The 13,136-nt window shown below is 41.3% G+C and overlaps 1 protein-coding gene across 5 annotated transcripts in view; it reads left to right on the top strand.

Annotated features, from left to right (window-relative positions):
• Nucleotides 1–679: 679 nt before the first annotated feature.
• The window catches only part of FAM135A (family with sequence similarity 135 member A), a 109,655-nt gene continuing 97,198 nt past the window's right edge, over nt 680–13,136 (top strand). For 2 of the 5 annotated variants that reach the window (XM_070418303.1, XM_070418302.1), the window contains exons 1-3: nt 682–925; nt 8,945–9,034; nt 10,739–10,859. In XM_070418303.1, coding sequence (XP_070274404.1) covers nt 10,783–10,859 — 77 coding nt within the window. In that variant the 5' untranslated portion in view covers nt 682–925; nt 8,945–9,034; nt 10,739–10,782. Of the gene's footprint in view, nt 926–8,944; nt 9,035–10,738; nt 10,860–13,136 lie in introns of all 5 variants that reach the window. The other 3 variants (XM_070418307.1, XM_070418306.1, XM_070418308.1) reach the window with 2 other exon arrangements.

Genomic DNA, 13,136 nt, shown 5'->3' with positions numbered 1-13,136 from the left:
GACCCTCCCCAGGCTGCCCATGTCATGTGCTTGTGGTCACGGACGTTATGAGGCCAAGATTCACTTCATCGCCCCCCTCCCGCCCTCTTGAGCATCAATCACTGACAAGTAACCATAGCAGCACCCACGTCTCCGCACAGAAATGCAACAACCGAGTCCCTAAAAGAGAGCTGTCGAGAGCCAGCGAGGATCTCCCGCAGCTTCCTTTCCACAAAGTGCGTGGGGCAGGGACCGGCTCTTTAGCCGGGACCACAGGGAGCAGGTGAAGAAAAGAGAAGATCAAGGACAATATGAGAAACGCAGCCCAAGTGTCAGTACTCCCCCTTCCTGCCCGCCTCTGGTTCCTTGTTCTGCAGCATCAACCGCCAGCCTGTACACTAGTTCCCTTAATCCCGCAGCCGGGCCGGACTCTGGGGCCTCGCGCTTTTTATTGACGCAACCCTCCAATTCTCGCGGGAACTCGGGAGCGGGAGCCGCAGAGGGCGGACAAACCTCTGGAAATCTCGGTTGGCCTTGGAGCCGAAGCCGTCGTTGAGGGGCTTACAAGGAGGAGGAGGGGCGGGGCGCAAGGCTGGGAGGGGGCGGGGCCTAGGCTTAGAAAGGGGAGGGGACCGGTGGGCGGGGCCGGCGAGCGAAGGCGGGGGGCGGGGCCGCGGGGCCCGGGACCTGTTGATCGCAGGTAGCGCCGACTGGTCCGGGCTCCCTCGGGACTGAGGCGAGTGCGCATGCTCCCGGGCCTCGTCGGGCCAGTAGCCGAGCGGCGGTGACGAACCGGCTCCTCTCCTGCGGTGGTTGCGGTGGCTGCGATGGCGATGTGAGGGGCCCGAGGCGGGATGGTGCTGACCCGGGAAGGGCCGTCTTCTTCCAGTAGGACTACGAGCTCCTCCGTCCGACAGGCGGTGGAGGTGGCCGAGCCGGGCGAGAGGTAAGCCCCTCACTGTCTCCTCCGTCTCCCCTGGCTCCCGGCACCCTCGACCCCTCCCCCAGCCCCTCTTTCCCACGGGCCGGGCAGGAAACGGCCTCCTTCCCGCTGTCCCCCTCGTCCGCTCCGGCCCCTCGCTCGGCGGCTCCTGGTCTGAGCCGGGTCCCGGGTCCCGGGCCCGCTGAAGGTCGGTGGGGACGGCAGTGCCGAGTGCGCTCGGGGGTGCCGAGGGGTCGCGGCGCGCCGCCCGCCGGGGTCCCCCTGCCGCCCCTGATCTCAGGCGTCCCTCGGCCGACTTTGCCTGAACCTCGCTGGTGCGGTTTCCCGGACCGAGCTTGCCCGTCGCCCTCTGCTCCATCCTGGCTCCTCCGCCTCGTCGTCTGGACCCTCCTGGCCGGGCTCTGCCCTTCCATCCCCGCCTCCCACGTGCCTTTCCGCCTCGGCGGTGGGTCCCCGGGTGTGAGGGAGGCAGGGGACCCTCTCGCTCCCCTCGGTTGCTTCTCTCTCGCTGCGCATCCCCAGCCGGGCTCTCCCTCGACGTTCATGGCTCTCGCGGACCGGGTTTCCCACTCGGGCGCCTCTGTCACTCCTTCCTTGGCTGCCTTTTATCCTCACCTGCCTCCTCTGGGTACTTCGCCTTCCTCGTCTTTTGTTAGTTTCCGACGGTGCGTCCTGCTGTCGCATCGCTGGAGCTGACTCCGCGCCCACCGCTCCTTCGGAGGCCCTCGCTCCCTCCATCCTTGGCTCCCCGGGTACCCAGCCTCGTGGCCCCTGGCCTTCCGCCTTTTCCCGTCCGGATCCCGTGTCTAGTCTCTAGTCTTGGTCCCCCCCCCCCCCTCCCCCTCCCCCGAATTTTTTTTTTCCTATTTTCTTAGGTCGAGTCTCTTAACTTTAATCCATTTAACTTTGTATTAACTCAGCAGTTGAGGTCTCTTCTGCTTTCTACCTAAGCTACTAGGTGTCCACTCAATAGTTTTAGTTCAGCTTTCAGTGTAATAACATCTCTTCGTCTTCTTTCTTCCCTGACTGGAGATAGCACCGAAAGAGTGGACAGTGGCGATAACCTGTTACACTTACTGATTGAGGTTTTGATTTTTTTAAGCATTATGTTCACCTGACGTACTAGGAGAAACAACTTGAGTACTGATGTGATGAGATGATAAAGGATGAAGATTTGTTAAAAGGCTGAGCAGCAAACATAAGGTCAAAATTTGGAAGTGTTATTGTCCTCCGGGAAATACAGTTGTCCAAGAGCAAATCTTAAGTGAAATTTAGCAAAGTTTATTTTATAAAAATTAGGTGTCAGATTTCACACATTTGCTATTTCAATTGATTGCATCATTTTCCTGATGGTCTCTATTCCCTTTAGTAATTGCGTACGATTCCTACTAAAGAATAAAAATAGTGTGCTTTACTGAAGGAGAGATAGGTGAGAACACAAGTATTACAATTTTTAATTGAGCAAAAGAACTGTCTAAACAGTTTTGGAAAAATTTTCCCCATCTCCCTGTGATCAAGATTTGGCTTACATAAAACTTGTCTCTATATAAATCATGATAATAGTATCTTATTTTGAAGGCATCTGCTGAAGCAGTTGCTTTTAGTTAAGTTTGCCTTTATCCCAGAGTTTAAGATGAACTTAATTGTGTATTTCTGGAATCTCATGGGTGTCCACAAACAGTAAATTCTTCCCTATGTTGTCTATGTCAGGTAGGAATTAAATTTTTCGGTTTCTGTTGTACAAAGGGAAACACCAAGACAAGTGTAGTTCCTTACTCGAAGTTACAGTAAAGGTAAAGGTAGAGAGAGATACAGTTTAGGATCTGATGCCATTAAGCCACACCCCTTTTTGGAAGAACCAGCGTTATTTTGTGTTTGGTCAGGGTGATGCACTCCTCAGTTTTTAAGTTTTTTTTTTAAAATGATGTTTCCAGTGCAAATAGATTACTGCTGCTACCGAAGAAAACTTTCCTGCCTTTCAAAGGCAAGTCTTTTATATTTAGATAGCTATTTATTAAAAAAATAAATGCGTACAAATTCTTGTTGGTATTTTTTAATGAGTTGATTCTGTGCTCTTAGAACTAAGGATTAATGGTTGATAGCAGGTACAGGACTAGAAGTCAGAAGATCTAAACACTGATGACTCAGTGACATTAGTTTATAGAAGCCACTTAACCTCTATGACTTGGTGTCTCTACCTGTAATATGTGGGGGGAAAAGTAACCACCCAGTAATCTTTCAGTAGCAGACTAAGCCTTAATTATTTATAAATATGCTTAGGGCCACCACAGACAAAAATTGCTACATAAGTACTTAATTTTATCTCTTTTAGACTGTAGTAGTGTGTAAATGAAAGCTTAAATCCCAAATCACTGGGATTTAGATTTTTTTTTAATTTCAGATTTCTGTGAAAAGCCTAGTAGAATACTGTGAACTATGGACTTGCTTAGATTAATGTTCATATACAACAAAACAAACACTACAGCATTCACTATATAGAACAGCTATGCCCTTTGTTCGCCAGGATTTGACACTGAAGATGTAAGAGTTGTACCTTTGGTTACCTACAACGTTTCTCTTATCTTATATTTTAGCTTTGTTTACTGTAGATAATAGACCCTTGAGAATGGGGATTATTTAGTGGATAGAAAGGGCAAGAATTTCCTTTGCTTTAACTCTAGGTATTGAGGAGAAACTGCTTCGCAGTGAGTTTTGTGATGTTTACGTGTGCATTAAAGAAATGGGTGGAAGATGGGAGCATATAGATCTGGAGTAGTGGTTTCTTTCCCCCCCTGAGTTGTTTGTCAGGAAGAAGGTATAGAAATGAGTAGGAATAAGAAGCAGAGTGGTGATAAAGAAGAAAACATTCTTAATGGACTCAATGGTTTTTCAGAAAAGTTATGAAGCACAGTTTGTTAATCAGGTCTAGATTTTTCAGAAGGAATAGAGTGAAACAACTCCACAGGGGTTTTACATTTTATTTTTAAAGATTACTGTTTTTTAACAGGTACATACATATTTACCAGTGATGTGCTAAATTTAATAAAAATTAGCCCTTTTTTTCTTAATGGGAATGTAAAGGTGTCAGGCATATACCATTAAGAGATGTCTCCTACTTGAATAACCCCTTAGGTGGTTTTTGTTTTGATGAAATAATTTTTATGAACTATCTCTCAACCAGGAGAGTACTCTGAGAAAATATTTCCTTTTATGGGATTAGGTCTCTTCGACCATCTATAATATACAAAGTATTTCTCAATTATGTTATTATATAGAGTTCTGATATTGAGAGTATTATGTTCCGTTGTTTTATTAATTTTCCTTTTGCTGTAGTTCTCAATGTATTCTGACCTAGAAGTATTTCCTTATTGAGATACCCTTGAAGTTGCCTTAAAGGATGCAGCTGCTTCATTCATAATTGTTTTTTTAGAGCAGTGTTCTCTCTGACACCTGCTCTTTGATGTCTCCAAGTTGCCAGTAAGTTATTGGCTTCAATTGGAAATATGTACTACTGCTAATCGTAAATGTCTAAGCAGCAAAGTGAGGGCTTAAAGGTAATCACAAATTAAGACCTTGGAAGCCTTTGCCATTACTTTTGTCTTTTGGAATTGAAAGACCCAGATTTTAAAACCACTCTCATACTTACTCAGATCCACTTTAAGACTAAAAATTAGTTACTTTCCTCAGGCAGATAAGATTAGACTGTAGAGTCCCAGCCGTGGGCAAACTACGGCCCACGGGCCGGGCGGCCCGTTTGAAATGAATAAAACTAAAAAAAAAAAAAAGACCGTACCCTTTTATGTAATGATGTTTACTTTGAATTTATATTAGTTCACACAAACACTCCATCCATGCTTTTGTTCCGGCCCTCCGGTCCAGTTTAAGAACCCATTGTGGCCCTCGAGTCAAAAAGTTTGCCCACCCCTGCTGTAGACTGTCACCAGTCCTCTTCTGTAATCTTACAACTATTTTATATTCAAGTATGATAATTATATAATGTAATTCTTGTCAAGGCCCCAGTTTGGTAAAGAAGTTCTGAAATTGTCCTTCAGGCAGGGGGAACTAGAGAAATGTCAATAAGGAATGAAATAGAAATATTGTTTGAATTAGAAAGTTGAAATATTCACTGTCTTGGTTTGTGTTGTTTTGTTTCCAAGATCTTAATTGGAGGCCAGCTCTTCTCCCTTTAAAGTCCTATGGCCTATAAATGAAAATATTTTCAAACCATGCAATTGAAACTTATAATAATGGCCTGTTTAGTTGAGTTGCATTATTTGAATAGACATTCTCTTGAATGAAATCATATTTAAAAATTGAGATAAAATAAAACATGTCAGCAATTTATTGAGCACCAAGTGCCATACTTAGTGCTTTGTTTAAATTTGTATATATATAATCTTTTTAAGCCTTAACCTTTTGACCTAGCAATGATAAATATTTCTTTTTGAGAAAATTTAGGCTTTGAGTCTGAATTAGAATTTAGGTCTGTCTGATACCAAAGTTAAATGTAGACTAAAGAAAGCATAGACAGTTAAGAAAACATTGTTTCTTAGAATATTCTTCAGAAAGAGGATTGTAATTTATTCTCCTTCTGAGCTTTTTTCTATGTTGAGATAACTAATAACACTAAATATTTTAAGGAATGCTGGGCAGATCCCCGAACTAGGTAGTAGATGATGACTGTAGCTCTTTCTGAATTTCTCTTTATGTTAAAGGGAGTAACTAGTTTTTGGTACTTTGGGCTATCCTGTTTTTGTTTTTTAAGGCATATAATAACATGATATATTCAAAGGCATTCTGTCTTATGTTACTGGCAGGTTTGTTTTATGGCATAGATGTATCCCTGAAAAATGTATATGATATGCTTTTGGTAAATTAAATCCTGTTTTGCATATAATGTCAGAGGTGGCTTTCGTTAAGTGCCCCATAATAAGCAATAAAAGTTTTTTCTGTTTCTTTACTTCATTCTCATGTACTAAGTCAACCATGGAAATGCTCTCAACAGTTCCTAACATTTTTTTTACATTATGTTTAAAAATAATTTTATATGGATTTTCTATTATATTAGCACAGTTATTCAAAATGAATAGTGTTCTGTTTTGAGAGATGCCCCCAACCTCCACCAGGGTAAAGGATGCAGCCCGCAACCTAGGTATGTGCCCTGATCAAGAAGACCTTTAGGTGTGCTGGATGACGCTCCAGCCAACTAAGCCACACAGGCCAGGGCATGAACAATGCCTTTAAAACTTCAGATATGGTGTTTGTGGGATGTGGGAAATTGGAAGATTTCATAGTTAGGGAATAATGTTAATTAAATGGAATATTGACTATAGTAGTTTATCAAGTATAAATGTTTCTTCATTGTTGCGTTCTGATTTCAGTTTTTGTTTTATTATGGGTATATTTATCTTATGGCTTGATGACCATTGAATCTGTTTGCTATAACAATTCAGGTGTAGGCTTTAGAAATATGCAAATTTAAATATAAACTGTGGAGTTTTATACATTTGAGATTTTTGTCGTTTTTCATTATTTCCTAAATGTGACTTTGGATAAATTATGTAAACATTTTGATCCTTAGTTGGCTCACCTATAACATGGAGTAATAACAGCTCTTTTGGATTTTTATGATAATTAAATAAAATAACATAGTTAAAGTTACTGGTGTAAGAGTAGGTGCTCCAAAAAGTTCTAAATGTCTGTTCTGTTTGGTTTCTATTTTATATTGTTATTTGAGCTGTATTTGGTATCAAAAGGGAAACAGAGGTTTTTAAAAAGTTTGTCTATCAAGTTATTCTCTTTGTCTTTCCTTTGAAGATCTCCCTTTTCTCCTTTCCCCAAAAGAGAAGAATTTTATCTTCTTAAATATCTGCAGTATAATTTCTGCAGTATAGCATATGACTGGCCCTTAGGAGTTCATCTTGATGTCTAAGGAGTGGGAGCAAAAGTTTCTTTCTGTATCCCCTCTACTGTAATGATTCTGATAAACTCATCTTCACTGTGAATTACTTTTTAAAATGAAATGTCACTGATGAAAGTGTGTGTGCATGTAAATAAGTGTGAAGGCAAAAGAAGGCTAAAGCCATCTGAATGGTGGTGATTTTCAGAGTCAGACAAGTAACAGGTGGCTTGGCCATTTTAAAGCAGGATATAATCCAGTGACCTAGCATATTTAACCTTTACAAGAGGGAACTATGCAGGGTGTTAGGGCCTTAGCCAATCAAAAAGGCAACTGCATCAAAAAATAGGACAGATATTTAGACTGAACCAACCATGAAGATTTAAACAATTTAGGTGGCCAGAATTACACCAGATAACAGGTTTAAATGCAAGACTAATCCACATGTCATTGGCTGATTATTCTCAATTCATAACTGTATTAATTTATGCTTTTTGATATGATTATTAAGGTTTAAAATAACAGTTATGGAAGGTGGTAGTCTACGTCTTTATGATGAAGAGAAGAAAATATCTGCAAAAGAGTGCACATGGTCTTTATTCTAACACTAGGGGCCCAGTGCACAAATTCATGCACCTTAAAAGGAACTGTGGGCCACAAGGCTGCGGTGGACACAGGGATGGTTCTTGGCCCATCCTCCATGCGACACCCTGTCCCTTGTCTGCCGGCAGCCCCACTCCCGCCGCCATTGCTCCCACATACTGATGACACCATTCCCACTCGCACCCTCTGACGACGTGGAGCTATTGGGGCCGGCACCAGCAACAGGTGCGAGCAGGCCTGGCACCGTCAGCAGGTGCGAGCGGTGACTGCTGCTGCCATGATTACCCCTCAGGAGCAGGGGGAGGTGGAGAAGCTTCCAGGGGCGATTGGGGCTGGCAGCCACCGCTCGCACCGCTGACTGCACTGAGCAATCCGGACCGGCGCTGCACCGGCAGCAGGTGCAAGCGCAGGGCGGGACTGTGGCGTGCGAGAGCAAAGAATTTTCAGTAACCACGAGAGGCTTGCCCCGAGACAGCGACCAGCACCTCGCCTTGGTCTGGCGCCTCCGCTCACTGCTCCACCATCCTGCCTCGGCCAACGCCCGCCATATTCCATGCATGCCTCCTCGTGGTCAGTGCACATCATAGCGACCAGTTCAGTTGTTCTTCCGTTCAGTCTATTTGCATATTAGGGTTTTATATATAGACTAGAGACCTGGTGCACGAAAATTCATGCACTGGGGGGGATCCCTCAGTCCGACCTGCCCCCTCTCACAGTTGGGAGCCCCTGGGGAGCGGGCCTAAGCTGCAGTCTGGCCTCCCTCTGTGGGAGGTGACCGGGCTGATCAGGGGAAGGCATCACCCCTATCACCCCACTGCTGCTGCCACTGCCGGCCGCTGTGGCTGCCCGCCCTCCTCGGCCCTCACAGCTGCTGCAGCTTTGTCTGGAAGGACGTCTGGAAGACATCTGGTCTATCCAGTCTACTTAGCATATTACCCTTTTATTAGTATAGATTTTTAGTACCTAAAATAATTATACCAAGGGTAAAAGATTTCATTTTTAATTTAAGCAATAAATATTTGGAGTTTGGGAAAAACTATAGCATATCTAGGCAACATTTTTGTCAAAATATTTTAGGTAACTCAACATATGTGTGATTGTGTGTATGAGCACACACACACACATTTCATTCAGAAATGATTTTGGAAATCATTTCTCTACCCAGGGAGTTATTTAAAAATTGTGAGTTCTACATCTTAAAAATTAATAGATTTATAATGTTTTGGGTATTCATGAAGATTTTTTCTGAACCACTAAACTGAAGAAAGTAGTCTTCTATTTATTATTGTGCTTTAAAGTATATACAAGTGGATCCTTAACAAAGTTATAATAGTTAATACTGATATCAGTGAAACTGTGAATGAAAACAAAATCTCTAAAACTTATTCCTAAACCTTAGAGGATATAGATCTTTTAGATATATTGAGAATATTAAGTAACTAACAAAGCATAGATTTCCTTAAAGTGGACTGTTTTATGTTTACTATTTTGTTTGAGATGTTATTTTTCCTTTTTCATAGGAGGAACAATATATTTTTAACAAGAATCAGTAACTGGAAGTACAAGATTTGTAATTTAATAATGTTAAAATGAAGCTTTGATCAGTAGAGGTAAGAATATGGTATTTCTTTTGCATTTAATTCATAATAGATCAGATTATATGTCAAATTTCCATGAAGAACTATTTCAAGAACTGTGAAGGGTCTAAGATTTTATCCAACTTGCAAGCTAGCAAGTTAGCCTGCCACCAGTGCTGTGGATGTGGTTAAAAGACATGAGACTCCTGGATCAAGAAGGATAGTTTATACCCACAGCAATAGCAGTAGCTAGAGTACCAGGCTACACCTGTATATGAGTAGGTGGTGTTATAGTAGAGGAACCCTGAGCTAAGGGTACCTGAATCTTTTATTTTGGACAATAATCTTGCCTGACTTATGCCACTGTTACTTAGGACAGTAAACATATCTGCCCTGTGTTCCAGAATGAAATGCTATCTCTGATTTCCTAAGATTTTGCTAAACGCATCCTTGAAAAATAGCCTGGAACACTAGGTAGTCATTGTCTCTGCTTGCAAGACATACAGAAACACAAGACTCTGGAGAATTGTCTTTCAATACTTCCTTCTTTGAATTTTTTTTTATAAAGCATGTATTATTGATAAAGATAATTGTAGCAGTGCTTTTTTGAAATAGTGAAAAGATGGAAACCACTGAAATACCCAATAATAGGAGATTGTTTCAATTATAACATTCACAGTGTAATAGTTAACAATTAAAAATAATGTTACAAAACTACATTTATTGACATAGATATTCATCAAAAAAATTAAGTGAGCCCTGGCAAATGTGGCTCAGTTGTTTGGAGCATTGTCCTGTACAGCAAAAGGTCATGAGTTTGATTCCCTCCTGGTCAGGACACATACCCAGGTCTGGCGTTCGATCCCCAGTTGTAGTGCACACGGGAGGCAACTGATCAATGTTTCTCTCTCACATTGATGCTTCTCTCTTTTTCTCTCTCTCCCCCTATCCCTTCCTCTCTCTCTAAAATCAGTAAAAACATATCCTCAGGTAAGGATTAACAACAACAAAAATTAAGTGAAATAAACTGGTTATGAAATATACATGTGTTTTGATACCACCTTTATAGAAATTGTACAAATGCACATACATATGAAGAACATATACCAAAGTATGTATTTTAGTGAATAGAATTGTGAATGTTTTCTTTTTTGCTTATCTGTATTATTTTAACATTTTTGAAGATTAATACTTTCAGGCTTTTATGAGGAGGAAATTTTTTTTAAATTTAAAGATGAATAGTCATTTAAGAACTTTACCTAACAGAGAAAAACCTTCATGAGTATATATGGGGTTTAAAGGATGTTAACTTTGAAGTTGCCTTTATGTGCAGTGTAGAACTAGGAGAGGATAATTAGGTAGTTTAATTTTTCCTTAATAAGTTACTATTTTATTTATGATAGATAAAGTCAAAAGTTACTTTTAGTAATTTGGTGTATTATTTATTATCACATGCCACGAAGGGAAACAAATCTTAGAAAAAGCATTCTAACAGGATATATCTTAAACTATGTTATAGAGTGTTATTTTAGTAAATATATTATTAGTAAGTATACTTAGTATGTGTAGATTCTGGTGCTATTTTGTTGGGTTAGTCTAAGTTAGATACACTAAACTAATTTGCTTCACTTTTCTTTTCTGCCTATATATGATACTCAAATATGTTTAAATAGTAGTGTTTTTATAAGTTGGCATTTTTGTTGTTGAGCTTCTCATTATTTTTTCCCCCTTCTTTAGCCAAGGTGGTGTTACCAGATTTGTCTTCTGAATATAAATTAAAAATGACTGAAGTTCAAGCAATGGTAGAATTCTCCGTGGAGCTAAACAAGTTCTACAATGTGGATTTATTTCAGAGAGGGTGTGTATTTTAATGTGAAAACTATATTTTGTATAAGATAATATGTACAGTTTTCATTTATATTTAATTACACACTTTTGTTCCAGTATATATATAAGGAAAACAGTGAGGTATATTCAAGTAATTATTTTCTCAGAGAAATTTATTTTTAAATACTTGTTTGAGAAGTATCCACATGGATATAATGATAATACTGGATATATTTAATATGTGTTTATATATTTGTACCAATAATTGAAAGAACTTTAATGAAAATGTGTAAAATCTCATTTCTTCTCTTTAAAAGCTTATAGTATACAGGGAAAATAAAATATATATCCGAAACACCAAAGAAGGAACACAAAATGATGAATGTTCAATAAGTGTGTGTAGAAAGTGGTCTAGGAAAAAATAGAAAAAAAATATCTTCCTAGGTTATATATTAGGAAAATCATTATGGAAGAATAGGATCAAAGTATGAATAAGACTTGGATAAGCAAAGGATAAACTTATCCTATAATATCAGTCTCATAATATTTATTATTGATTAAAAAAAAAATTAGATCTGTGGATCTAAAGAGAGAGCAGCATGAATCAAGTCTTGGAACTGGGAATTAATATATTATTTCAAAAAATATTTAGGAGATTGAATATTCTTTAGAAGAAAAGATAGTAAAAAAAGGAGAGGTATGTTTGTGAAAGCCTTTTAATGTCTGGGGAAGAGTTGAGACTAGGGACTAGGATAGCTATTGATGGTTTCTAAGTAAGAATGAAATTATCACTATCCTATCTAATAAAAGACAAAAAGGGTAATTAACCGTACCTTCACTACGCTTCCCATTGGCTAATCAGGGTGATATGCAAATTAACCGCCAACAAAGATGGCAGCTAATTTGCATATGTAGGCACCAAGAGACAGAGCGAAGCCCGCTGGCCCTGGGCAGGTGCAGCGGGCAAAGGCCAGTGTGGCAAGTGAAGAGCGAAGCCCGCAAAGAGCTAAGCTCCTTGCCCGCCGCGCCGGCACCGCTGCTGGGGCCCACACGGCGGGCACAGAGCTAAGCGCGGAACTCGCCGCACAGGCCCTGCCCCCCGTGCCCGTGCAGCCAGCACAGAGCTAAACGCTGTTCCCGCCATGCCGGTCCCGCCCCCGGGGACCGCATGGTGGGCGCAGATCGAAGCCCGCCGCGCTGGCCCCTCCCAGGCGAAGAACGAAGGCCTGGGTTCCAGGTGCCAGAGGAAAACTGGTGCCAGCAGCCAGTGGAAGGGGCTCCCAAGGGGCCCCAGACTGCGAGAAGGCACAGGTCGGGCTGAGGGACCCACTCGAGTGCACACATTTGTGTGCACCGGGCCTCTAGTTATTACAATAAGGACTTACTAACTTGATGAAGATTGTGATATATTAGATTGATGGTTGGTTGTGTATAAGAAATAGAAGCAGACAGAACAGTTTAGAGGTGCTTGCACTTACTCAAGATATATACCCAAAGGTCTGTGCTAAGATAAGAATGGTAGTAGTGCAGCTATGACTAACAGGAGTAGAATGAGAGAAATCTGTTGTTTTTTTGTTTGTTTGTTTGTTTTTGCTTGGCTTGGCTTTGCCATTTTGTTGAAAATACAGTGGGGCCTTGACTTACGAGTGTCCCAACTAACGAGTTTTTCGAGAGCCATCTCTCGACCGATTTTTTGCTTTGAGTTGTGAGCTAAAATTCGGGTTACGAGCCAGCTTCAGATACCCCACTGCTAGTTGGCGCAGCGAACGTCACAGTGAACGCCACAACATCAGCCCAGCATCACATGTCTCACTTGTTCACTTTATGATTTGACATACGAGTAATTTGAGTTACGAGCTCCGTCATGGAACGAATTAAACTCGTAAGTCAAGGCCCCACTGTATAAAACAATTGTGCTCTGCTCTGCTTCACATGATCTCTCATCCCTCAGTAGGACAGCCAAGGTTGCTTCTCATGACAGAGGCAGGAGTACAAGAAAGAGCAGAGGATGCCAAGGCACCTTGAATAGGCCTACTTGTTACTTCCACTGCATTCTATTGGCTAAGCAAGTTATAAGACCAGACAAGGTGTCTAGGCTAGTGGTTCTTTGGCCAATAAAATTTAAAACTTATGGGTATATATATTTTTCTTTCTTTTTTCTTTTCTTTTTCCTTTTCTTTTTCTTGGGTATCTATATTTTTATATAACCCATTCCATGAAACCTATACTCACAATTGTATTTTAAGGCATGACTATTCTCTAGATGTAGTCACTACTCCTGGGGGATCAGAATTCTATGGGATCATGC

The sequence above is a fragment of the Myotis yumanensis genome, unplaced genomic scaffold, assembly GCF_028538775.1.
Source record: "Myotis yumanensis isolate MYYU_CA2020_CCGP unplaced genomic scaffold, mMyoYum1.0.hap1 SCAF_6, whole genome shotgun sequence".
Taxonomy (NCBI): domain Eukaryota; kingdom Metazoa; phylum Chordata; class Mammalia; order Chiroptera; family Vespertilionidae; genus Myotis; species Myotis yumanensis.
This window is presented reverse-complemented; position numbering and strand designations above follow the sequence as displayed.